Raw genomic sequence first — 27,444 nt, 5'->3', positions numbered from 1 at the left:
ACATGACACTCTCCATAAGCTCCTATATTCAGCTCTCGGCTAAGGCGGCGGCTACCACAGGCCGCGCAAGTGGTTTTCCAAATCTGGAGACAGGCGCTGCGTCGCATGGGCTGGTGGGGCAGACTGACGGAGGAGACCCCCCCTGTGGAATAATGGCCGCTTCCCGGCGCTGGCCGCCTTGCAGGGCTTCGGGGGTTGGGACTCCATAGGAGTGTCAACGCTGGGGGATGTTATGTCTGGCGTAGTCCTTAAGTCCTTTCAATCTCTCAGTGAGGAGTTTCATATGCCCAAGACCCAGTTTTTAAGTACTTGCAATTTCGCCTTAGCGCCCAGCTTGGTGGGCCTGGAAGCCCTGCCTGAATTTAGCCCCTTGGAGGCAAAAGTATTTATGGGGGGATTTGGTTGATAAGAAAGTTTCTCGCATTTACCAGACCCTAGTCACGCATTGCTCTTCCTCCTTACAAACACTGAAAGACTCCTGGGAGCGTGATGTGGGTGAGTTGGAGGAGGAAGATTGGAGGGAGGCCCTGGAGGCGCTCCGAGGGGCGGCGATAGCGGTGCGCCTTAGGCTCATCCAATTTAAATATCTGCACAGAGCGTACTATACGAGGGAGAGACTGTGGCAAGCGGGAATGATTGAGTCGCCAAATTGCCTGAGATGTGGCAGGGAGGTGGGTACCTTGTTTCATACTGTGTGGGCCTGCGAGGGCTTGAATGGATATTGGAAGGGAGTATGGGACTGTCTGTCTGAAGTGTTGGGATGGGATCTCCCCCTTGATCCTAGGCTGGGACTTTTGCACGTGATGGAGAATGTGGGGGGGGGGGGGCAATGTGTATAAGAGGCATCTCCTGTTGTTGGGCCTGCGAAACGGGATATAGCCCAGCACTGGAAAAATACGAATGCACCCCCATTGTCGGTATGGAAGAAGGGCTTGGACTTTAGTATGGGGTTGGAAGGTCCTATCTTTGAAGCACGAGGATGCCCTAGAAAACATTATAAGATATGGAAGAGGTGGGCGGAGTGTAGGGGCCTTGACCTGGAACCACCGGCAGAACCTGAGGATGAGGGAGATATTGGGGGAGGTTCTTAAAGGGATGTTCACAGAGTTCTTGGATGCTATACCTTGGATCGGAAACACACACGTGCAGTGGGCGGGGGTGGGACCCGGGTGGGGGGGAACGTTGGAGGGAGTTGGGTAGGGTATGGGGGCGGGAGAGGGGTGGGAGGGGTGTTCAGAGGTGATCAGTGATGTAGATTGACTTATGTCTTTTGATTTGCTTGCAGTTATCTCCGGACTGTGGAGTGCTGCTTTTGTGTTGCACCTGATCATTGCCAGAAATACAATAAAATGAATATGCTACTTACCAGTATGCATCTGTTCTTGGCATGTAGGGCTGCTAACATTCATATCTTAGCATTAGATCGCCGCCTAGTGTTGGGCTCGGATGATCGCACATTGTTGTCCTGGAAGAGTCTTCGAAGTATCCTGAGATAGGTGGCTCCTCCCCTGGACTACAGTGCGCATGGGCATCGGCTCCATCCCCAGATTGTTTTTCGCCATTGTGGCAGAAGATGGAGTGAAAAGTGTAAAGGATGTCCATGCTAATGAATAAATACAATAGTATATCTGCAGCTGCGACAGGCACCGGGGAGGAGGGCGGGCGATATGAATGTTAGCAGCCCTACATGCCAAGAACAGATGCATACTGGTAAGTAGCATATTCAGTTCGAGGCATGTGGGCTGCTAAATTCATATCTTAGCATAGAATACATAGCAGTCCCTCCATCAGCGGCGGTTGCCCGTGCCAGCTGCAGAAACCTGAAAAAGTGTCTTCAGAACAGCCTGTCCTACAGCAGCTTGCTGCTTGGAATGCACATCAACACAGTAGTGTTTTGTAAAGGTATGTGGTGTAACCCACGTGGCTGCTCTGCAAATATCCTCTAAAGGAATGTTCCCTAGGAAAGCCATGGATGCCCCCAGTTTGCGTGTGGAGTGCGCTCTGGGGGGTATTGTTAAGGTGCGCTTGGCTTTTTGATAACATATCTGGATGCACTTAACAATCCATCTGGCTATCCCTGATTTGGAAATCGGGTTGCCTTTGTGTTGTGGTGCGAAGGCAACAAAGAGTTGTTTTGTTTTTCGAAAGGGTTGTGTTCTGTCTATGTAGTACATCAACGCCCTCCGTACATCTAAGGTATGGAGCATTCTTTCCGCCACCGTTTGCGGGTTTTGAAAGAATGCTGGTAAGTCAATAGTTTGGTTTAGATGAAACTGTGACACCACCTTCGGAAGGAAGTTGGGGTTAGTGCGTAGCACTACCCTATTTGGATGAATTTGAATGAATGGCTCTTGGATTGTGAGCGCCTGCAGCTCACTGACACGCCTCAGAGACGTAATAGCTACAAGGAAAGCTACTTTCCACGTAAGGAACTGGAGTTCACACGAGTGCAGTGGCTCAAATGGCGGTCCCATCAGTCTGGTGAGAACGACATTGAGGTTCCACACCGGAGCTGGCGGTGTTCTTGGGGGAATGACTCGTTTCAGACCTTCAAGGAAGGCTTTAATGGCAGGCACTCTGAAGACAGAGAGGTGCTGCCTGTTCTGGAGATAAGCCGCTATGGCGGATAGATGTATCCGAATGGAAGTGTACGCTAGATTGCACTTGTAAAGATGCAACAGATAGCAGATGATGTTGGGGATAGATGCATCTAGCGGGTTGATGTCATTGGCTGTACAGTAAATGACAAAACGCTTCCACTTTGCAGCATAGCATGCTCTAGTAGTTGGTTTCCTCGCCTCCTTGATGATGTTCATGCACTCCGGAGGTAGGTTAAGGTATCCAAACTCTAGGACTTCAGGAGCCAGATCGCCAGGTTGAGCTGTTGCGGATCTGGATGCTGAATGTCTCCATGGTTCTGCGTCAAAAGACTGGGCGTGAGGCGCAGTCTTTGATGCGGCACCACTGAGAGTTCGAGGAACGTGGTGTACCAAGCCTGGCGCGCCCACGTTGGAGCAACTAGGATGAGAGTCATCTCGTGCTGCCTTAGCTTTCTTGCGACCAGCGGTATTAGAGGGGCTGGCGGAAAAGCGTACGCAAATTTGCCTGACCAGTTCATCCATATCGCATTCCCCTGCGACTGTGGGTGAGGGAACCTGGCGGCAAAGAGTTGGCATTTTGCGTTCTCTTTTGTGGCAAACAGGTCTATCTCCGGATGACCCCACTGCTGGAAGTACGGGTGGAGAACAGATGGGTGTATCTCCCACTCGTGCATTTGATGGCTGTATCTGCTGAGCAGATCCGCCATCTGATTGTCCTTTCCTGGGAGGTGTTCTGCCATGAGGAAAATGTTCCTCTGAATGGCCCACTTCCACATGCTCTGAGCCAGATGAGACAGCTGTGGCGAGTGGGTGCCTCCCTGCTTTTGAATGTAGTACATCGCGGTCATGTTGTCCGTCCGGACTAGCACGACTTTGTTGCACAGATGTACAATGAAGGACTTGAGCGCCATGAAGATTGCCATCAGTTCCAGATAGTTGATGTGCATTTTCTGTTGCTGCGTCGTCCATAGTCCCTGCACTGTGTAAGTGAGCACATGAGCTCCCCATCCCTGGAGAGATGCGTCCGTTGTCAGGACAATCTGCGGCACAGGCTCTTGGAACAGTCGGCCCTTGCAAAGGTTGTGTGGAGTCCACCAATGCAGAGAGTCGTATGCCCGACTGGTAACCAACACTAGGTCTGTCAATTGCCCACGAGCCTGTGTCCACTGATTCGCTAAGCACTCCTGGAGCGGGCGCATATGTAGCCGTGCGTGAGGGACTATGAAGATGCAGGAGGCCATCATGCCTATCAACTGCATGAACACTCTCGCTGGAAGCGAGTGTTGTGGCCTGAACTTTTGGATCAGAGCCTGCATGCTGTCTATCCTGACTTGGTTTGGCTGAGCCATGGCCGTCAGGGTGTTGATCGTTGCACCTAGGAACTGCCGGACATGCGCCGGCTGAAGATGCGATTTTGGGTAGTTCAGGGAGAAACCCAGATCGTGAAGAAGGTGAATTGTAGTCGACATGTCTGCGGCGCACTGTTGCTCTGACTTGGCTTGCACGAGCCAGTCGTCTAGGTAGGGGTAGACATGGATGTTCTGCCTCCTGAGGTGCGCCGCTACTGTCGCCAGACACTTGGTGAACACCCTCGGGGCTGTTGTGACTCCGAAGGGTAGGACTTTGAACTGGTAGTGCCTGCCTTGAATAGTGAACCTGAGGTATTTCCTGTGTGACGGGTGTAGTGGAATGTGGAAATAAGCATCGTTGAGATCTAAGGTTGCTAAGAAGTCTCCCTGGTTTAGCAAGGGAAGAATCTGTTGCAGTGTAAGCATGTGGAAATGTTCTGATAGTATGTACAGGTTGAGGGGACGTAGATCTAGAATGGGCCTGAGAGATCCGTCCTTCTTTGGAATAAGGAAGTACAGGGAATATACCCCCGTGCCTTCCTCCCCCACCGGCACGAGCTCGATTGCTCCCTTTTGCAGCATCACCACTACTTCCTGCTGCAATAAGAGCAAGTGCTCTGCGGACATAGGCCGTTGCCTTGGCGGGATGTTGGGTGGAGTGGACTTCAACTCTAGGCAATAACCATACTGGACTAGTTGTCGCACCCACCTGTCTGTGGTGATGTTTCTCCAGACGGGCAGGAACTGCTGCAGTCTCCCCCCGACAGGTGTTAGGTGGTCGGGGGGCAGTGACAGAGAGTCACTGTTTGCTTGGAGTAGAGGTGCGGGAGCTGTTGTTTCCTCTGCCGCGACCTCTGTTGCTGTTATTCCTGTAACCTCCCTTGTTCTGTTTAGTGAACGAGGATTGTGCCCCACCTTTTGAGAACTGGGATTGTTGACCCATTTGTCCTCTGGTGACTCCACGTGCACCTGAGCGACGAAAATTGCTGCCACGAAACTGTTGTGACTGTAGGGCCCCCATAGACTTAGCAGTTTCTGTGTCTTTCTTTATTTTCTCTAGGGTGGTGTCAACATCCGGACCAAACAGACTATCAGGATTGACTGGCTGATTAAGAATTGTTGTCTGAATATCCGGTTTAAACCCTGAGATGCGGAGCCACGCTTGTCGTCTCAGCATAACGCTAGTGTTGATAGCTCTAGCAGCTGTGTCCGCAGCGTCAAGTGCACACTTGATGGCTGCGTTTGAGATTAGCTTTCCTTCCTCAATAAGCAGTTTGGTGCCCTCTTGGAACTGTGGAGGCAGGTGTTGTACAATCTGTTCTAGGGTGTCGTAGTGCGCCCTATCGTAACGCGCTAAGAGCGCCTGTGTATTGGCGATGCGCCAAAAGTTTGATGCCTGTGCAGCTACTCTTTTGCCCCCTGCCTCTAGCACTTTGGATTCCTTATCCGGGGGAGGAGCTTCACCCGTAGTCTGGGAGTTGGCACGTTTCCTGGCATTGGCGACCACAAGAGAGTCCAGTGGCAATTGTCCCCGAATGTATGCAGGGTCTGCAGGTGCAGGTCTGTACTTTTTTTCAATGCGAGGGTTGACCACTCTCGCTCTTGTAGGCTCCTTAAATATGTCCCCAGCATGCTTGAGGACTCCTTTAAGCATAGGCAGTGTCTTTACTGTCCTTTCAGAGACTGAAAAAGTGTCGAAAAGGAAGTCTTCCTCAACCGGGTCGGCATGCATGTCCACATCATGATTGGCTGCCGCCCTTTCGAGTAGTGCATGAAAACCTGCTGAATCCTCAGTCGGGGATGCCCGTGCATTAAAAAGCTGCGGGTGCTGCCCCGCACCTTGGGTGTTCTGGTCACCAGTGTCATCATATGAATCCGGTTGTGCATCAGGTTCATTGATTGGGAAATTGTACTGCTCGTCCTCATCATACCCCTCACCCGCAGAGTGTTCTGGGGAGGGAGTAGGGCTCCGTCTCGGAGGAGGCTGGATTGGTTCCGTGAGGCCTGAGGCGTCAAGGGGCACCCTCTTCTTCTTTAGTGGGATGACATAGGGGTCCACTGGCTCCGAAGTGATTTTCCTCTTATAGAGGGTCAGTTTGCCTGTGTCAGCATCGATGAAATGCTCTGAATCGTCCTCGGATTCGAGTACCTGACGTGGAAGTGGGCCAGTCGGTGAAGAAATCACCTGTTTCGGTGCAGATTTGGTTGAAAATGCTTTTGGCGCCTCCTTCGGCGGCAAAATAAAGAGAAGTTTCCCAGATGGCTTCGCTGGAGTGTCCTTTCGCGGCTGCGGCGATGGTATCGGAGCCGACGGGGCAAAGGCCTTCTCCCTGATTCTTTTCAGTGATTCGGCTATGGGGGACGCCTCACTCACAGTTTGTGTCGGCGCTGACGAGGATGGTCTGATTTTCCCCTCGGATCAGACGTCCTTGTGGGCCTTGTGCGCTTTGGGCGCGGATCCGGTCTTTACCGCCTCCGATTCCTGTGTTCGGGGCACAGACTTCTTTCCGTGTGCCTGCGTAGCCTCCTTGGAGCCGACTTTGGCGGGTTTGGACGGCGTCGTAGCCGCTGACCCGTGCCGACCATCTTTCTTGGAGGACCCCTCCTCTGGCGTCGGTTTCGATTTCGCAGCATCGGAATCGACGGACTTCTTCGACTTTTGCGGACCGGAGGTCGACGGAGTCGATGGGGTAGCGGGCACTGTCGTTTTCACCGGCACGGTAGCCATCTTAGGGACACTCGAGTCCTTAACTTTCGGTTTCGTTTTCGGGTCGGCCATTTTAGGTGTCGTCGATCCCGATGGTTTCGGTTTCGGTTTCGAAACAGTCTGCCCAGCAAGTAAGTCCGTGGCCGGGCCCGAAGGCGGGGCTGTGGCTTGCGGCAACGGGTCTTGGGTAAGGCCGACAGGCGATCCCGTGTCCCGGTCGGTATCCTCGTAACCTTCGGGGCAGAGCTCGTCCCCTGAGCTATCCGCCGCGGCCCCATAAATCTCATCGTCGTCTCCTACCTCGTCGACGTATTCAAGGCCTTGACCCGCGACTCCGTCGTCGTCTCCCGGATCCGCCTCGACCTCCGTCTCGGGTGGGGAGATTTGGAGATGATGACCCTGGTCCTCTTCGTCTTGGTCGCCGAAGATGTTCTCCGGATCCGGGGCCGCTTGTTTAGCTTCCATGCGCATCGCGCGCCGAAGCTTGAGAGTCTTCTTTGAGCGGAACTGTGCACACAACTTGCACTTGCCGTCGTCGTGGTCAGGCGAAAGGCATTTGTTACACACGGGGTGTAGATCGATGTGTGGGTACTTGGACCCACAGAGCGGGCAGTACTTAAACGGGCTCCGCTCGCGATGAGAAGGCCTCAAAGTTCCGAGAGCGAAGAAAACTCCGCTTATTCCGGCTCCAAGAGACGGAAGACTCGAGACCGTGCGCAGACAATACCGACGCAAGAAAATCGAGGCCTTTTGGCCGCTAAAAGTTAGTGTTTCTTGGTTCCGACAGTAAGACGTCGAGACCACATCCGAACCCAATGGCGGAAAAAAACAATCTGGGGATGGAGCCGATGCCCATGCGCACTGTAGTCCAGGGGAGGAGCCACCTATCTCAGGATACTTCGAAGACTCTTCCAGGACAACAATGTGCGATCATCCGAGCCCAACACTAGGCGGCGATCTAATGCTAAGATATGAATTTAGCAGCCCACATGCCTCGAACACTATGTTTAAAAAAAAAGACCCAGGATAATGAGGCTAGACTTCAAGAAAGGAAAAATCCATGGGAGCAAGAGAAGTAGGTAATATACAATGTTGGCAGAAAAGAAGGGAACTGTCCAGTGCGCTAGAAGAGCAAGTTACTTACCTTTGGTAATGATATATCATTAAGAGACATATATTAGCTATAGATTCCTTACCTTTGAATTACCCCCAGGCATCAGACTGGATCTGGAGAATTGTTTCTCAGCAGTACCCCTCCGCATCGGTAGGTTGCAAAGGTCGACTCCGCGTTAGTCATCGGCATCGTGGTCTCTGGGATGACGTTGCGGTATCTATTTAGACGCCGTCCATGCGCGCTGACGTCAGTTCATTTGCATTACATTCCACGCTAGAAGAGCAGAGCCATGCAAGACACTGACCACTTGTGCACAAAACTAGGGCCCTGAAAGGGAATCCCTTACGCTAGAAGTCAGTTTGCAGAACAGGGAGGATGGGTGGGGCGGTAAGGAATCTATAACTAATATATGTCTCTTAGAGATATATCCTTAATGAAGGTAAGTAACTTCTTCATCTGAAAGAGATTAGTTATAGATTCCGCACATTAGAATAGTTATCCCAGCAATACCAATCCCGGAGGTTGGTCTACGAACTAAGATCACACCAGAAAGTCCTGGAGAACTGAACGGCCAAAGAAGTCGCCTCTCCGGACTTGACTATCCAGGCAGTAATGTTTATTGAACGTGTGCAGAGATGGCCAAGTGGCATCCTGTACCTCCCAAAGCAGTAGTGGCTGCCGTAGCTCTGCTGAAATGGACACGCAGTCCTACCAAAGGCTCATTTTTTTGGCAAGGAGTAATAGATCTTAATGCAAAGGATGACCCACTGAGAGATGGTCCATTTTTGCACAGCCTGCCCTTTCTTGGCCCCCACATAGCCAACAAAGAGTTAACCATCCACACGGAATAGTTTTGTGCAATCCAAATAAAACGTTAACGCACGTTTTGGATCCAGACGGTGGAGAGTCTCCTCCTTGGAAGGATGCAGGGGCGAGAAGAAGGTGGGCAAAGTGATGCCTGAAGCTCACTCACCCTGCGAGCAGAGATGGCAACCAGAAAAGCAGTCTTTAAGGTCAAGAGTCTGAGAGGGCAATTATGTAGTGGCTCAAAAGAAGCACACATAAGGTGAGTTAAGACCAGATTCAAGTCCCACTGGGGTATTGCGAAAGGAACAGGAGGAAAGAGTTGAGTAATGCCCTTAAAAAACTATTTACAATAGGAGACTTGAAAAGAGAAGGCTGATCAGGAAGGTGAGCCCTGCTGGGCCAAAGAAGGAATAAAGAGAACCTCTGAAAGAGGGGCAGAAAGGGGATTCACAGCCTTTGCTGTGCACCATGCCACAAATCTGTTCCCTCTACAGGTGTATACAGTTTTAGTGGAGGGACGCCTGACTCACAAAATTACATTACAAACTTCGGGAGGAAGGTCGAAAGCTGTCAACTGTCGCTGCTCAATCTCCACACAATGAGGTGGATGCTGGACAGGTTCATGTGGAGGACCGCCCCCTGTTGCTGCGACAGAAGATCCTCCCGAAGAGGCAGTCTGATCAGAGGGTCGATGGCCATGTTCAAGAGCTCAGGATAGCAGACTCTTTATGCCCAGTCCGGAGCCGCAAGAATGACTTGGGCCCGGTCGCGCTTGATCTTCTTCAGTACTCTGGGCAGAAGTGGTTTAGGCGGAAAGACGTATAGAAGATCGCAATTCCACTCGGGACGAAAAGGGTCGCCGAGCGAGTGCCGCCTTGGAAATTCCAACGCGCAGAAATGCTGACATTGCAAGTTCCGGTGGAGAACAGATGTAACCAAGACTCTCCCCACTGCTGACCGAGACCTTGCACCACCTCCGAGTGAAGACACCATTCGTGAGCCATCATGCACTGGCGGCGGAGTTGGTCTGCCCTGGCGTTCTGAGAACCTTCCAGGTGTGGAACCACCAGGGACATGCCCTGATGTTCCAGCCACATCCAAAGGCGAAAAGTCTCTAGACATAGGGTCCATGACCCCACCCCGCCCTGTTGGTTGCAGTACCATACGGTGGTGGTGTTGCCCGTGAACACCTGCTCTACCCTTCCTCTGACAGAATGAAGGAATACCTTCAGTGCAAGATGAATCGCCCGCAGTTCCAGGTTGATGTGGAACCCGGACTCTGCTGGAGACCAGAGGCCTCTGATCTCCGCCTCTCATATATGGCCGCCCCATCCCAGGAGTGACACATCAGTCACAACTGTGAACTCTTGTAGGGGAGACGGATCTGCTGTTGACCCAATCATGTTCGTTTAGCCACCACTGCACTTGGTGTGCAGTGCCCTCTCCGAGATATGGACGCAACTGGAAAGATTCCCCTGATGCTGCGCCCACTGGAACTTCAGGTTCCTCTCCAGAGCCAGCAAATGCCACCTGGCATGATCCCCAAGCTGGATGCAGGAAGCCATGAGGCCAGCAGCCTCAGGGTCATTCTTACCAAAACCCGGGATAGAGGCTGAACTTCGGTATCATAGCACAAATATCCCGGACTTGCTGCTCGGGAGGATAAGCCTGAAGCTACACTGTATCCAGAACTGCTCTGATGAAAAGGAGCTTCCCAGAGGGAATCAGGTGTGATTCAGCATGTTGATAGTGAACCCCAGCGAGTGCAGGAGGTCTGCCGTAGACTGGAGGTGGGAGTTCGCCTTCAACAGCCAGTCGTCTAGAGAGAGAAAAACTGGAACCCCTAATCTGAGCTGCAACCACCGCCATCACTTTTGCAAACACCCGAGGTGTGCTGGTAAAACCAAAGGAGAGCACAGTAAACTGAAAATGCTCGTGCCCTACTGTGAACCATAGGTAACGCCTGTGGGCTGGCAGGATGGGGATGTGGAAATAAGCATCCTGCAAGTCCAACGCTACCACCCAGTCTCCAGGGTCGAGGGTAGACAGGACCTGAGCTAATGTCAACACTTTGAACTTCTCCTTCCGGAGAAAGCAGTTGACGTCCCCGAGATCCAAGCTAGGACGCAGGCCTTTGTCCTTCTTGGGTACCAGGAAGTAGTGGGAATAACAACCACAACCTACTTCTTCCACAGGGACTCGCTCGATAGCTCTCTTGGCCAAGAGAGCCGTAACTTCCTGACGGAGAAGGGCCAAATGATCCTCCGAAATGCGATGGAGTGTTGGTAGCATGGAGGGAAGGGTAGTCTCGAAGGGGAAGGAGTAACCCTTCAGACTATCTGCAAAACCTACCTGTCTGATATGATGCTGCCAGGAGAGGGGTGAGGGCGGATCCTGCCACCCAATGGCAAATGGTGGTCTTGAAAGGTCGGACTAGGAAGGTTTGGAGGGAGCTGCAGGGGGGCACTGGTGGACTGGCCCGCCCTCTGGCCCTAGGACCCACGACGCTGGGTCCCACCTCCCCGGCCGAGCAGAGGCTGGGTGGCTTGTGCGGCCCAGTGTGGAACATGGTGGGGCACCCCTTCCGTGGCCACGGGGCGAAAGGCAGACTAGTCTGCATGGGGCAACAAGTCGCTACAAGGCCCAAGTACTTGTGCATAGCTCTAGAGACCTTGAAGCATTCAAGCGGGTTGTCTGTCTTATTGCCCAACAGATGACGGCCATCAAAGGGCATCGCCAAAAGGGTAGATTGTACATACCCAGAGAAGCCAGAGGTTCTGAGCCAGTTGTAGCGTCTCAGTGCTACTGACGTGGAAATCGTCCTACCCAGGAAGTCGGCAATATCCAGTCCACAAACGGGTGGTGAACTTTGCTGCTTCTCAATACTCAGCGACAGCGCAGGTGAGCATGACCCGGGCCTCCTCCGGGCACTGTGGCAGCACTTGCCCTTGCACCAGAGTGTGAGTAATGGCACAAGGGACAGGTAGTGTTCATCGACCGCAGTCCTAAGCTGGTGGAAGAAAACATCTTTTTTCAAATAGATGATCCAGCTTCTTGTATTCCCTATCTTGAGGAGATGTAGGGGAAGCGCTTTCTTTTGAAGAGTAGGCTTGGACCACCAAGCTCTTGGGGATAGGGTGTTGCAAGAGGAAAAGTGGGTCTCCCGGGGCGGTGATGTGGCGTTGGGCAGTCATCCTATCCACAAGAGCCCCAGTGCTGGGCTTGGCCCAGGAGAACGTCAGTGAGGGCCTCATTGAAAGGCAAGAAGGGCTCCGAAGAGGCTGCTGCCGACTGAAGCACCTCAGTCAGGACAATAGTCCTGAGGACCACCATAGGAAGCTCAAAGCCCAAGGCCTACACAACACCACAGTGTAGGAAGCTTCTTCCTCTGTAGCCAAGGTAGCGGGAGAAAGCATACCAAGGTCTAGGGAAGTGTCCAGACTACTGGCATCACCCAACTCCTCTCTCTAGTCTGGGTCTTCAGGCTAGTCTGCCAGAGGGTCAACATACCCCACCCAGTCCTCCTCAGTCTCCTCTGGCCACCACTCAGGGCGAGAACGCGTGCAAGGGAAGCACAGCAGTACAAAAGTGCGCTCCAGCATCAGTCGATGCCGGTCCGGCACCATTTTCAAGTCAAGGGGGAGGCCAGGGACGCAACCTGCATCGGAGGCGGCGGAGGCACCGTCAGAGATTGGCGCCTTGGAAGGTACCGTGAGGTTGACCGGAACAGATCCGGATCCAGGCCTAGATTCTTCGGGCCCCTGCAGCATGAGCCCGGAGCTGCCAGCATGGAAGGCCTAGAGCCCACAGCCGAGTTTGCGGGGCCCGAAGCCCCGACAGCGGAGTCGAGCTGCCCAAAGATGGAATGGAGGGCTTTGAAAAAGCACAAAGCTGGGCAGGGGACGCTCCGGGCTTGGGAAGGGAGAGAAGCTCAGAGCCGTCCCAGCAGGCTCCGAGGGCGGAAGCGGAGGACGACGACCCTCTGCGTCTTGCATCGGTTGACAGACGGGGAGAAGGCAAAGAGTGACAATGCTTCTTCGCCTTCTTCTTGTGCTTCGACTTACCCGATGATGAAGACTTTGATGAGGAATGAGGATGGTGGCTCCGTGACCGGTCCCGCGATCTTCCTCTCGACCGGGACCTCGAGCCGCGCGGAACCGACTGCCGGGCCTCCAGAAGCTTTTGGGACAGCTCCCGTAAAGACTTCGGGTTCATGGCCCGACAGAGCACAACTTCAGGTCGTGATCGCGCTCCAAGCACCAGATGCACACAAGGTGCGCATCCGTGACAGACATGAGTTTATGACAGGAGTCACAAGGCTTGAAGCCGGTCCGATGATAGGACATCCCTACATGCACCAGGAGTCAAACTACTCAAAAAAGATGTCGACAAAAGTCGAAAAAGTTCTAGTGAAAAAGTGACCAAGGGTCCCGCTCTCTCCGGATCTGCTCTGGCTGGCGTGGAAAAAGAAAGAACTGATGTCAGCACGCAGGGATGGTGTCTAAGTAGATACCGCAACTTCATCCCAGCGATCACCGCACCAACGACTAACGCAGAGTCGACAGATGCAACCTACCGACGCACAGGGGTACTACAGAGAAAAAATTCTCCGGATCCAGTCTGACGCATCAGGGTAATTCAAGGTAAGGAATTTATAACTAATGGTCTCTTTGAGATTGACAGTATATCAGGTACTGCCCTCAGGGCCACGTATGAACTCCGTATTAAGACAGTACAGAAGGAATTTCTGGTCCTGCCACTGAGTGGTAGGGACAGTCACAGGTTTTGAATGGAAAACAATTAATATGGCATTATCACAACTGAATTTTGCTCACTGTAAAATAATTACTTTTATAATAGACTATCAGAAGCCACCAGAATTCAAGTTTGAGATGCAGGATTTGTATGGTTGTGGCCTTTTCAAAATTTAATACAGAAATATTTCTAATAAAAATATATAGTTGTAGGAAAGTTGTCGTATTCACCTACCTTCTGCATACAGCCGCTCTGCCAGAAACACTGCATCTCGGTAAGCATAGTGGTTAAGAGCATGCCAAACAGCAGCCTGGAAATAGGATTACAGAAATGTTAGAGCAAATCTGGAACAGAAAAGAACATCCAAATCCTGGTTCAGATATGCAAATACATAATGAGGAACTGCAGTGAAATACTCCAGTCATATGCACGCTGAAGAAATAGTATTATATACATTGAAGGCGAGCTAGTTGACTAAAGTGTATGCTTGAATGTCAACCCCAAAGAATCTACAGAACCCTATTAAATGAGAAATGGGAGTAGCTACACTAAACGATTTGCATCATATTCGTGATCTGTTTAACATTTGATTAATTTTCATTCCTTAGAAGGACAAATGGAACTTTTTTGAAACATTGATTTTTTTTGTTTAAATCTTTTTATTAGGGTTTTACATTTTAGGTTCCCATGTGTGATGTCAGATCGATCACAGGTCAGTCATCACACATATAATGGCTACATATTATCTACATACATAATACATCATCAGCATTTTGGTTACGTTCCACCACGTATGGTTACACATCATCACTCATGGACTCAGTGCTAGGTCAGCTCGTTACATGATGCTGTGCCTCACTGTGTCTTGTCCCTAGGGCTGTATGATGGCGAAGACTGGTGTGGGTGTCTCCCCTCTGCTTGTATATGTGACCCCTTGCTATGTAGTCAATCTTTAATATTCTGCAGGTAAGTCGGTATCCGAACCGCCGACTGAAACTTAACTAGAAACTGTGGGAAGAGACTTCTTCCAAAAGAGAGGGGAGGGGGAGTGCAAAGGGCGGGTGAGGGCAAGTGGCTGTGGCGGGCGGAGGGTGTGCTGGCCATTGGTCCGAGGGGTGGCATCGTTCGGGTACCGGGGGGGAAATGAAGTGATCCGTCGCCGGAGTAGATGATATTCCCAGTGTTGCTGGCCACCTGTCCCATGTCGTCCTGCTACCGGGGGTTTCACACACCCGATATCGGGGCCTGGGGGCTGGGGTGTTGGGAGGGGCTGGGGTGGTGACGGCACCGGTGTCTCCTCTGCTGTTGTCTCTTGTTTACATTTTATTAACAGTTGCGCCCATTCCATAGAGATCGGGTGTTTGCCTGTACCTTTCACCTCTTCCTCCCTCCAGGTCTCTTCTTCTGCTGCCCCCCACTTGCTTACCGCTCCTATCCAAGCTGCTTCTGATGGGCCTGTAGGGGCTCTCCAGTGCATGGCTATGGTTCTCTTTGCGAGGAGGAGAGCTAGGGATGCGAACCGCCACTGTAGTTTTTCAGACTTTTTCTTCCTGTAAGTTCCTAAGGCACATGCCCCTCCAATGTGTCGACGTGTAACAGGTTGACTATTGTGAGGAGTGTTTGGTGTATCTTGGACGAGTATTGCTGCAGGGATGGGCAGTCCAAGAACATATGTCGGAAGTTCGCCTCCGCCTGACATCGGGGGCATTTGAATTGTGTGTCCGGATAGTACCGGTGTAGTTTATCTGGTTTGAGATATGCACGGTGTAGGAACGTTAAACTGTTTTTGAACCGTGCGTTCCTGGAAACCTTTTTAGGGTATTCCAGGGCTTGTGCCCATTCCTTGTCGTGGAATACTCTGCCCACATCGTCCTCCCATGATTGTCTCAATCCGTCCAGGGAAACGTTAGTCAATTCCCGGATCGCTTTGTAGTGCCATGTTACTAGGTGTCTACCTGTCCCCATTCGAAGTATTGTGTGAAGCACCGGGTGTGTTGGGGGTTCCCCGTCTCGTAAGTTCCAGTGTTGGCGTCCGCTATCTAGGAGTTGCCTATGTGTTAAAAATTGCCCTTGTGGGAGGTCGTACCATTCGACTAGCTGTTCATATGTTTTCAGTTGCCCCTCGTGGAATAAAGCTTTTACCTCCGTCACTTCGTGATCGATCCATAACTGTAGGGTTCCTGCAGTGTAATATTTTTCCCCTCGGGGGAAGCCCACCAGGGGAAACAGTGGGGAGTATAGCGGTCGCCCTTTTGACATGCTGTGTACTCGCATCATGCATTTGCAAGCTATGGAGACCTGTATCGGGGGTGTGTGGGCCGGCTTGGTGCCCAGTAGTCTACCAGTCTCAGTGATCGTTTATCCTACGTATTTCTCTGCTGTCCAGTAAGATAGCCACTGAAGTTGCACGGCGAGGAAATATGATGCAAAGGGCTCCTAGACCTCCGCATGTGGTGGGAAAATATAATGTGCGCAATGCTACTCTGCGTCGGCCATTCCCCATATCAGCATTGTGAGTAGTGTATCCAGTTCACGGAAGAAGGACCGGGGTGGGATCACAGGAAGATTTGCAAAGTGACACAGCAGTCTGGGCACCATTATCATTTTGGCTATGGCCACCCGACCGATGGATGCCAGGGGTAGCATCTTCCAGAAACTCACCGCCGATCGTAGGCCCGCCAACGGTTTGCGGTGGTTACCTTCGTCCTCCAGGGAATGATACAGCCGTACTGCTAGATATCTGGGGGCCGCTTTGCTCCATTTTAATGTCTGAGCGCCCATCCCTATGTCCTGTGGCGTCAAGTGAGGACTGAGTGGGTAGATCGTCGATTTTCCCAGTTGACTTTGAGACCGGAGGTGTCTCCGAATTCCTGCAGGGCTGCCCACATCGAGGTGAGATCTCCAGTTACGGCCCGGACGTAAATCAGCAGATCATCCGCGTATAATGATACGCAGTGCACTGTTTCCGCAATGGGGATGCCCCACGTCATCCCCACTTGCCGTAACCGTATGGCCAGGGACTCCACTGCCAACGCGAAAAGGAGGGGGGAAAGGGGCCACCTTGCCTGGTCTCCCTCTCCACCGGGAATGGAGCGGAGATGAGTTTGCAGACTCTCACCCTGGAGGTGAGGCCCCTGTATAAGAGCTTTGTATTTGCCATCAATATGGGGCCGATATTTAGTTTCCGAAGGACTGCAAACAGATGGGGCCATGTCAGAGTATCAAACGCCTTTTCAAGGTCGAAAATCAGGCATGCCGCTCGAGGGAATCTGTCCTGTACCCTGTCTTGGATATGAAACAGCCTACGCAGATTATGCGAGGTGCTGTGTCGGGGCACAAAGCCGCACTGGTCTGGGTGCACCAGGGCGGGGAGAATTTGACTGTAGGGATCGGCCAATATCTTTCCCAGGATTTTACAATCTGCGTTCAGGAGTGTGATCGGCCTATAGGAAGACAGGAGTGTGGGGTCCCTATGGGGTTTCGGAAACGTCACCACCAGCGATTCGCGGAATGACTCTGGCAGTATACCTCTGGTCAGGGCATCTTCATATGTGGACGCTTGGTGGGGCACTATCTGGGCCGCAAATGTGCTGTAGTATTCTAATGGGAATCCATCCATCCCTGGTGCTTTTTTCCTCGCTAACAACCTGATGGCGTGCTTTATATCGGAGGGTGTGATCTTGCTGTCTAGATTTTCTTATCTGCTGGGGAGATTGTGGGCAGGGACGATGCGCCCAGAAATTGTGTTAGCCCACATGGTGTCACCGGTGCTGGGTCGCAGTACACGTCTGCGAGGTGGTTACGGAATATGTGCAAGATTTCAAGTTGGGAGTGTTGGAAACGCCCGGTCTAGTCTGCAAGTTCTGTGATGGGATGCAATGTGTCCTGTTTGACCACCCATTCCAGTAATGCTCCTGTTCTATTGCCCTCCCTGTGTGCCCGGGCTGCATACGCGCGGAAGTTGTATTTGCGCCGGTCTCGCATCGCTTCCCCGTGTGAGAACTGTGGCCCTCCCCTTGTCCGTACCCTGGGACAGATCCGCTAACGTTATCTCCGCTCTGTTCAGTTCCTGTTCCAGTGTTCTCCATACCCCCACTACCTGTTGGATACAGTATCCCCTGGCGCTAACCTTATATGCGTCCCACTGTATTGCTCTAGAGGAGGTTGAGCCAGCATTGTGTGTCAAATGCTCCCGGATATATTCCCCGTGTATTCGGTGAAAGGCTTGATCGGTGAGGCATTCCTGGGATAGTTTCCATGTTGGGACCGGGGGGGGGGGTGGGCTGGTCTCCATCTAAGTGTCACTATGTGTGCGTTATGAGCCGATACTATCCGCCCCAAATAGTCAGTGAATTGTACCTTGGGTAGGAGATCTGTGGAGCATAGGAACCTGCCAAGTCTCATTCGTAGGTTATGGGGGATGGAGTGAAAGGAGTATAGTCTGGCATCTGGGTTCTGTGTCCTCCAGGCGTCTGCTAATGCCCAGTGATCTACCCATCTACGGAAGCGTTCTGTTTGTTTGGGCGCCGGGGAATGTGTTGGTGGGGGATGTGACCTAGTTTGGGGTGAATCCAGTACACAATTGTAGTCTCCACCCAGGAGCCAAGGTATCGTTGTGTGGTTTTTTGAAACATTGATGTGCTACGCTTTCGGACTGCATGAAAACTGGAAGGCCTTGGTAGGGCAAGTTCCCCTTCTAGCCATTCAGCAAGTAATCTATGAAACTTATATCCTTCATTCATGTCCTGCAAATGAGTAAAGCAAGTGATCCCAGTCATGGTGACTGAATAGACCTTTGACTGGTTTGAGCTGAAAGGCTTTCTCCCCACCGGTGCACCATAACCATCAAATTGTTGTAATCACACAGCTTAAGTTAACCCCTTCAGCGCTGCGCACATTTTCGCCCTGTGCTGGAGATTTAAATAGTGGGCTGGATCATGGGCACCGCAGGGGTTAAAGGGGGTAATAGCTCATCTCACTGAGGAAGGTGTACACTTTGTTTTTCTGTTCATTCATCATCATCATCAAAGTGATAAATGAGAGAGTCAAAAATTGACAAAGATATAATGACTGGCATTGGAAAGCATTTGATTTTTTATTTCTTGGTTTCTGTTTTTGCAAAGATACAACAGACACAAAGTGTAAAGTAGTAACAAGCATTTGCAATGCAATAGGTCTCGCATTATGAAAGTTTGAGCTATTGGTCTTGTAAATGAATTTTTTTTTATTTATGTGTTGATTTTGAAAATAGCTAAATTAATAGCTTTGTCATTTTCAATGCCAATAGTTATAACTTTCGCACATGTGACAACTATAGCATTTGTAATGCAACATGTTTTGTATTTACGTGACTTAGATGTATTGATATTACAAATAGCAACGGCTTTTAATTTTTTAAAAATAATTAATACTTAAATAAAAGTGATTGTAATTTATATTGGCAATAGCTTAAACTTTTGTAAATAACGTTTGTGAAGATTATGTTCAGTGTATTTTATTGTGATGAAAATCCAAGAACAGAAGTGAAATAACATCTTTTTGTGACATTTGTAATAAAGCTTGAAACATTGAGAGAACATAATTGAACCAGTTGTTGAATGGTTGCAAAGATTGATGCTGTGGTGGTGGTGCTGCTGAGTTTTCTCTGAATCTGCACCCACAATCTGCACTCTGCACTCTGCACTCTGCACTCTGCACTCTGCACATGGTATGTTATGCTTACATACGTTCCATATATTATCCATGTATATGCCACATTTAGTTAAGAATATATGTTCTGTTTAGTTACATTACTTTGTTTGTATACCCTTTTATGCTGCTCTAAAGTTATTTCAATGGGTGAAATGGGAGCCTGGGTAGCAGGAAGGAGAAGAAAACAGTACAACTTAACAATACTAAATATATTGTAAAAAACACAAAACGCTCGATTTCAAAGTGCTGTTGTTTCAGCTGCTGTATTGTAATTGTTGTTGATAGTTTAAGAATCTTCTAATAAACGACTAACGACCAAGTAAAACGGTTAAAAGGAAATGTAAAGAAAAAGAAAAGAAAGGGAAAACAAGGCAGTGCTGGGAGGGGGGCTGCGCACCAACTGAAGTGCTCTGGTTGCACGGCCTGCGGCCGTGTGAAGTGATAAGCCTTTGAAGTATGTCACGGTGCCTGAGGGGAGAGCAGAGTTCTGACGGCAAAGTTAGGGGAGGAGAAGTAAAGGCTGTGTTTGCGAGGGGAGGTGCTGGTGTGGGAGGAGTGCTGCTACGGCCTGGGGGAAGCTGGCTATGCAAGTTTATGGCCCAAAAGCGCGTGCCTGTGGCCACGTGAACTTCATGAAAACGCCAGCAAAAAGCTGGTGGTTTCATGAGGATTTTGAGCACTTGAATTCTCGATCCCTCAATGCGCTTGCGCGCATTGTAGGTCACGAGACCTAAAAATGCCACCAGCTAAAGATGAATTGCATATGCAGTCAAAAACAATTAAGTAGAAAAGGACCATCATTAAAAAACACATGAAACTGAAGTACAGATGCAAGAAAGTGCCCTCTTTTGCATGGTTGCCCCCACTTTTTGCTGAACTGCTGATTTATTTTGACTGACTGTGCCCTGGGTTCCTGCCAAACGGGTACCAATGGCCCATGTTCTTTCTCTAAAACTGCATTAACCTGCTCAGTGCTAATGACAATGTGAACTCGTCATGTATAATGGGATTCAATAAATGTTAGCATTGAAAGTGTTAAGAGAAAACACAATTGGCACTCTTTGGCCACAGGTCAGTCCCTTGTAAATGGTACCACAGGAACCAATGGCACTGTGGCCAGAGAAGGACTAAGGGTTGCCGCACCTTTTGTGCCACCCTTAGAGGCCCTGTACCTTTATACTCGCACCTTCTAGCATATTCTCTCGCTCGCTCGCATATCCGCTCGCATATCCTCCCTCTCTCTCGCATATCCTCCCTCTCTCTCGCATATCCTCCCTCTCTCTCGCATATCCTCTCTCTCTCTCTCTCTCTCTCGCATATCCTCTCTCTCTCTCTCTCGCATATCCTCTCTCTCTCTCTCTCGCATATCCTCTCTCTCTCTCGCATATCCTCTCTCTCTCGCATATCCTCTCTCTCTCTCTCTCTCTCTCGCATATCCTCTCGCTCTCTCGCATATCCTCTCGCATATCCTCTCGCTCTCTCGCATATCCTCTCGCTCTCTCGCATATCCTCTCTCTCTCTCGCATATCCTCTCTCGCATATCCCCTCTCTCTCTCTCTCTCATATCCCCTCTCTCATATCCCCTCTCTCTCTCATATCCTCTCTCTCTCTCATATCCTCTCTCTAGAATATCCTCTCTCTCTCTCTCTCTCGCATATCCCCTCTCTCTCTCTCATATCCTCTCTCTCTCTCTCTCTCATATCCTCTCTCTCTCTCTCTCATATCCTCTCTCTCTCTCTCATATCCTCTCTCTCTCTCTCTCTCTCATATCCTCTCTCTCTCTCGCATAGCCTCTCTCGCATATCCTCTCTCTCTCTCGCATATCCTCTCTCTCTCTCGCATATCCTCTCTCTCTCTCGCATATCCTCTCTCTCTCTCTATCTCGCATATCCTCCCTCTCTCGCATATCCTCCCTCTCTCGCATATCCTCCCTCTCTCGCATATCCTCCCTCTCTCGCATATCCTCCCTCTCTCGCATATCCTCCCTCTCTCGCATATCCTCCCTCTCTCGCTCGTATTCTCTCTATTCTCTCTCACTCGCTCATATTCGCTCTCGCTCGCTCATTCTCTAGTCTCTCGCTCGCTCATTCTCTAGTCTCTCTCGCTCGCTCATTCTCTAGTCTCTCTCGCTCACTCATATTCTCTATTCTCTCTCGCTCGCTCATTCTTTCTATTCTCTCGCTCATATTCTCTCTCTCATATTCTCTCTATTCTCTCTCTCTCTCTCATATTCTCTCTATTCTCTCTCTCTCGCTCGCTCATATTCTCTCTATTCTCTCGCTCATATTCGCTCTCGCTCATATTCGCTCATATTCTCTCTCGCTCATATTCTCTCGCTCATTCGCTCATATTCTCTCTCGCTCATATTCTCTCTCGCTCATTCGCTCATATTCTCTCTCGCTCATATTCTCTCTCGCTCATATTCTCTCTCGCTCATATTCTCTCTCGCTCATATTCTCTCTCGCTCATATTCTCTCTCGCTCATTCGCTCATATTCTCTCTCGCTCATATTCTCTCTCGCTCATATTCTCTCTCGCTCATATTCTCTCTCGCTCATATTCTCTCTCGCTCATATTCTGTCTCTCGCTCATATTCTGTCTCTCTCGCTCATATTCTGTCTCTCGCTCATATTCGCTAATATTCTCTCTCGCTCATATTCGCTCATTCTCTCTCGCTCATATTCTCTCCTGCTCATATTCTCTCTCGCTCATATTCTCTATTCTCTCTCGCTCCTATTCTCTATTCTCTCTCGCTCATATTCTCTCTATTCTTCTCACTCATTCTCTATTCTCTCTCGGTCATATTCTCTCTATTCTTCTCTCGCTCATATTCTCTCTATTCTCTCTCTCGCTCATATTCTCTCTATTCTCTCTCTCTCTCGCTCATATTCTCTCTATTCTCTCTCTCTCGCTCATTCTCTCTCTCGCTCATTCTCTCTCTCTCGCTCATTCTCTCTCCATTCTCTCGCTCATATTCGCTCATATTCTCTCTCTCTCGCTCACATTCTCTCGCTCATATTCTCTATTCTCTCTCGCTCATATTCTCTCTCGCTCATATTCTCTCTCGCTCATATTCTCTCTCGCTCATATTCTCTCTCGCTCATATTCTCTCTCGCTCATATTCTCTCTCGCTCATATTCTCTCTCGCTCATATTCTCTCTCGCTCATATTCTCTCTCGCTCATATTCTCTCTCGCTCATATTCTCTCTCTCTCTCGCTCATATTCTCTCTCTCGCTCATATTCTCTCTCTCTCTCGCTCATATTCTCTCTCTCTCTCGCTCATATTCTCTCTCTCTCGCTCATATTCGCTCATATTCTCTCTCTCGCTCATATTCGCTCATATTCTCTCTCTCGCTCATATTCGCTCATATTCTCTCTCTCGCTCATATTCGCTCATATTCTCTCTCTCGCTCATATTCGCTCATATTCTCTCTCTCGCTCATATTCTCTCTCTCGCTCATATTCTCTCTCTCGCTCATATTCTCTCTCTCGCTCATATTCTCTCTCGCTCATATTCTCTCTCTCGCTCATATTCTCTCTCTCGCTCATATTCTCTCTCTCGCTCATATTCTCTCTCTCGCTCATATTCTCTCTCTCGCTCATATTCTCTCTCTCGCTCATATTCTCTCCATTCTCTCTCGCTCATATTCGCTCATATTCTCTCTCTCTCGCTCATATTCGCTCATATTCTCACATATTCTCTCGCTCATATTCTCTCTCGCTCATATTCTCTATTCTCTCTCGCTCATATTCTCTCTCGCTCATATTCGCTCATATTCTCTCGCTCATATTCTCTCGCGCTCATATTCTCTCTCGCTCATATTCTCTCTGTCGCTCATATTCTCTCTCTCTAGCTCATTCATCTCTATTCTCTCTCGCTCATATTCTCTCGCTCATATTCGCTCATATTCTCTCTCGCTCATATTCTCTCGCTCATATTCTCTCTCGCTCGCTCATATTCTCTCGCTCGCTCATATTCTCTCGCTCATATTCTCTCTCGCTCATATTCTCTGTCGCTCATATTCGCTCATATTCTCTCTCTCTAGCTCATTCATCTCTATTCTCTCTCGCTCATATTCTCTCTCTCTCGCTCATATTCTCTCTCTCGCTCATATTCTCTCTCTCGCTCATATTCTCTCTCTCGCTCATATTCTCTCTCTCTCCTATTCTCTCTCTCTCGCTCCTATTCTCTCTCTCGCTCATATTCTCTCTCTCGCTCATATTCTCTCTCTCTCATATTCTCTCTCTCTCATATTCTCTCTCTCTCATATTCTCTCTCTCTCGCTCATATTCTCTCTCTCTCGCTCATATTCTCTCCATTCTCTCTCGCTCATATTCTCTCTCTCGCTCATATTCTCTCTCTCGCTCATATTCTCTCTCGCTCATATTCTCTCTCGCTCATATTCTCTCTCTCGCTCATATTCTCTCTCTCGCTCATATTCGCTCATATTCGCTCATATTCTCTCTCGCTCATATTCTCTCGCTCATATTCGCTCATATTCTCTCGCTCATATTCTCTCGCTCATATTCTCTCGCTCATATTCTCTCGCTCATATTCTCTATTCTCTCTCGCTCATTCTCTCTCTCGCTCATATTCGCTCATATTCTCTCGCTCATATTCTCTCTATTCTCTCTCTCTCTCGCTCATATTCTCTCTCTCGCTCATATTCTCTCTCTCGCTCACTCATATTCTCTCTATTCTCTTTCGCTCGCTCATTCTTTCTATTCTCTCGCTCATATTCTCTCTCTCATATTCTCTCTATTCTCTCTCTCTCTCATATTCTCTCTATTCTCTCTCTCTCGCTCGCTCATATTCTCTCTATTCTCTCTCGCTCATATTCGCTCTCGCTCATATTCGCTCATATTCTCTCTCGCTCATATTCTCTCTCGCTCATATTCGCTCATATTCGCTCTCGCTCATATTCGCTCTCGCTCATATTCGCTCTCGCTCATATTCGCTCATATTCTCTCTCGCTCATATTCTCTCGCTCATTCGCTCATATTCTCTCTCGCTCATATTCTCTCTCGCTCATATTCTCTCGCTCATTCGCTCATATTCTCTCGCTCATTCGCTCATATTCTCTCGCTCATTCGCTCATATTCTCTCTCGCTCATATTCTCTCTCGCTCATATTCTCTCTCGCTCATATTCTCTCGCTCATTCGCTCATATTCTCTCTCGCTCATATTCTCTCTCGCTCATATTCTCTCTCGCTCATATTCTCTCGCTCATTCGCTCATATTCTCTCTCGCTCATATTCTCTCTCGCTCATATTCTCTCTCGCTCATATTCTCTCTCGCTCATATTCTCTCTCGCTCATATTCTCTCTCGCTCATATTCTCTCTCGCTCATTCTCTCGCTCATATTCTCTCTCGCTCATTCTCTCGCTCATATTCTCTCTCACTCATTCGCTCATATTCTCTCTCGCTCATATTCTCTCTCGCTCATATTCTCTCTCGCTCATATTCTCTCTCGCTCATTCGCTCATATTCTCTCTCGCTCATATTCTCTCTCGCTCATATTCGCTCTCGCTCATATTCGCTCATATTCTCTCTCGCTCATATTCTCTCTCGCTCATATTCTCTCTCGCTCATATTCTCTCTCGCTCATTCTCTCTCGCTCATATTCTCTCTCGCTCATTCGCTCATATTCTCTCTCGCTCATATTCTCTCTCGCTCATATTCTCTCTCGCTCATATTCTCTCTCGCTCATATTCTCTCTCGCTCATATTCTCTCTCGCTCATATTCTGTCTCTCGCTCATATTCGCTAATATTCTCTCTCGCTCATTCTCCCTCGCTCATTCTCTCTCGCTCATTCTCTCTCGCTCATATTCTCTATTCTCTCTCGCTCCTATTCTCTATTCTCTCTCGCTCATATTCTCTCTATTCTTCTCTCACTCATTCTCTATTCTCTCTCGCTCATATTCTCTCTATTCTCTCTCTCTCGCTCATATTCTCTCTATTCTCTCCCTCTCTCGCTCATATTCTCTCTATTCTCTCTCTCTCGCTCATTCTCTCTCTCTCGCTCACTCATTCTCTCTCTCTCTCGCTCATATTCTCTCTATTCTCTCTCTCTCGCTCATTCTCTCTCTCTCGCTCACTCATTCTCTCTCTCTCGCTCATTCTCTCTCTCTCGCTCATTCTCTCTCTCTCGCTCATTCTCTCTCTCTCGCTCATATTCTCTCTCTCTCGCTCATATTCTCTCTATTCTCTCTCTCTCGCTCATTCTCTCTCTCTCGCTCACTCATTCTCTCTCTCGCTCATTCTCTCTCTCTCGCTCATTCTCTCTCTCTCGCTCATTCTCTCTCTCTCGCTCATATTCTCTCCATTCTCTCGCTCATATTCGCTCATATTCTCGCTCACATATTCTCTCGCTCATATTCTCTCGCTCATATTCTCTATTCTCTCTCGCTCATATTCTCTCTCTCGCTCATATTCGCTCATATTCTCTCTCGCTCATATTCTCTCGCTCATATTCTCTCTCGCTCATATTCTCTCTCGCTCATATTCTCTCTCTAGCTCATTCATCTCTATTCTCTCTCGCTCATTCTCTCTCGCTCATATTCTCTCTCTCTCGCTCATATTCTCTCTCTCTCGCTCATATTCTCTCTCTCTCGCTCATATTCTCTCTCGCTCATATTCTCTCTCTCGCTCATATTCTCTCTCTCGCTCATATTCTCTCTCTCTCGCTCATATTCTCTCTCTCTCGCTCATATTCTCTCTCTCTCGCTCATATTCGCTCATATTCTCTCTCTCGCTCATATTCGCTCATATTCTCTCTCTCGCTCATATTCGCTCATATTCTCTCTCTCGCTCATATTCTCTCTCTCATATTCTCTCTCGCTCATATTCTCTCTCTCGCTCATATTCTCTCTCTCGCTCATATTCTCTCTCGCTCATATTCTCTCTCTCGCTCATATTCTCTCTCTCGCTCATATTCTCTCTCTCGCTCATATTCTCTCTCGCTCATATTCTCTCTCGCTCATATTCTCTCTCTCGCTCATATTCTCTCTCTCGCTCATATTCTCTCTCTCTCGCTCATATTCTCTCTATTCTCTCTCTCTCGCTCATTCTCTCTCTCTCGCTCATTCTCTCTCTCTCGCTCATTCTCTCTCTCTCGCTCATTCTCTCTCTCTCGCTCATTCTCTCTCTCTCGCTCATATTCTCTCCATTCTCTCGCTCATATTCGCTCATATTCTCGCTCACATATTCTCTCGCTCATATTCTCTCGCTCATATTCTCTATTCTCTCTCGCTCATATTCTCTCTCTCGCTCATATTCGCTCATATTCTCTCTCTCGCTCATATTCTCTCTCTCGCTCATATTCTCTCTCTCGCTCATATTCTCTCTCTCGCTCATATTCTCTCTCGCTCATATTCTCTCTCTCGCTCATATTCTCTCTCTCGCTCATATTCTCTCTCTCGCTCATATTCTCTCTCTCGCTCATATTCTCTCTCTCGCTCATATTCTCTCTCGCTCATATTCTCTCTCGCTCATATTCTCTCTCTCGCTCATATTCTCTCTCTCGCTCATATTCTCTCTCTCGCTCATATTCTCTCTCGCTCATATTCTCTCTCGCTCATATTCTCTCTCTCTCGCTCATATTCGCTCATATTCTCTCTCTCTCGCTCATATTCGCTCATTCTCTCGCTCATATTCTCTCTCGCTCATATTCTCTATTCTCTCTCGCTCATATTCTCTCTCGCTCATATTCTCTCGCTCATATTCTCTCGCGCTCATATTCTCTCTCGCTCATATTCTCTCTGTCGCTCATATTCTCTCTCTAGCTCATTCATCTCTATTCTCTCTCGCTCATATTCTCTCTCGCTCATATTCTCTCTCGCTCATATTCTCTCTCGCTCATATTCGCTCATATTCTCTCTCGCTCATATTCGCTCATATTCCCTCTCGTTCATATTCTCTCGTTCATATTCTCTCTCGCTCATTCTCTCTCGCTCATATTCTCTCTCGCTCATATTCTCTCTCTCTCTCGCTCATATTCTCTCTCTCGCTCATATTCTCTCTCTCGCTCATTCTCTCTCTCGCTCATATTCGCTCATTCTCTCTCTCGCTCATATTCGCTCATTCTCTCTCGCTCATATTCGCTCATTCTCTCTCGCTCATATTCGCTCATTCTCTCTCGCTCATATTCGCTCATATTCTCTCTCGTTCATATTCTCTCTCGTTCATATTCTCGCTCGCTCATATTCTCTCGCTCATATTCTCTCTCGCTCATATTCTCTCTCGCTCATATTCTCATTCGCTCATATTCTCTCTCTCTAGCTCATTCATCTCTATTCTCTCTCGCTCATATTCTCTCTCTCTCGCTCATATTCTCTCTCGCTCATATTCTCTCTCTCGCTCATATTTTCTCTCACTCATATTTTCTCTCACTCATATTCTCTCTCTCACTCATATTCTC

The 27,444-nt window shown here is 49.1% G+C and overlaps 1 protein-coding gene across 3 annotated transcripts in view; it reads right to left on the bottom strand.

Annotated features, from left to right (window-relative positions):
• CDC27 (cell division cycle 27) overlaps positions 1 to 27,444 on the bottom strand; it is a 1,228,661-nt gene that overhangs the window by 1,119,785 nt on the left and 81,432 nt on the right. For all 3 annotated transcript variants that reach the window (XM_078645032.1, XM_078645031.1, XM_078645033.1), the window contains exon 2: positions 13,567 to 13,642. In XM_078645032.1, the coding sequence (XP_078501158.1) occupies positions 13,567 to 13,642 (76 nt within the window). The remainder of the gene's footprint in view (positions 1 to 13,566; positions 13,643 to 27,444) is intronic.

Source organism: Lissotriton helveticus, chromosome 5_1 (genome assembly GCF_964261635.1).
Source record: "Lissotriton helveticus chromosome 5_1, aLisHel1.1, whole genome shotgun sequence".
NCBI lineage: Eukaryota > Metazoa > Chordata > Amphibia > Caudata > Salamandridae > Lissotriton > Lissotriton helveticus.
The sequence above is the reverse complement of the archived record's forward strand: the minus strand, read 5'-3'. Positions and strand labels throughout refer to the sequence as shown.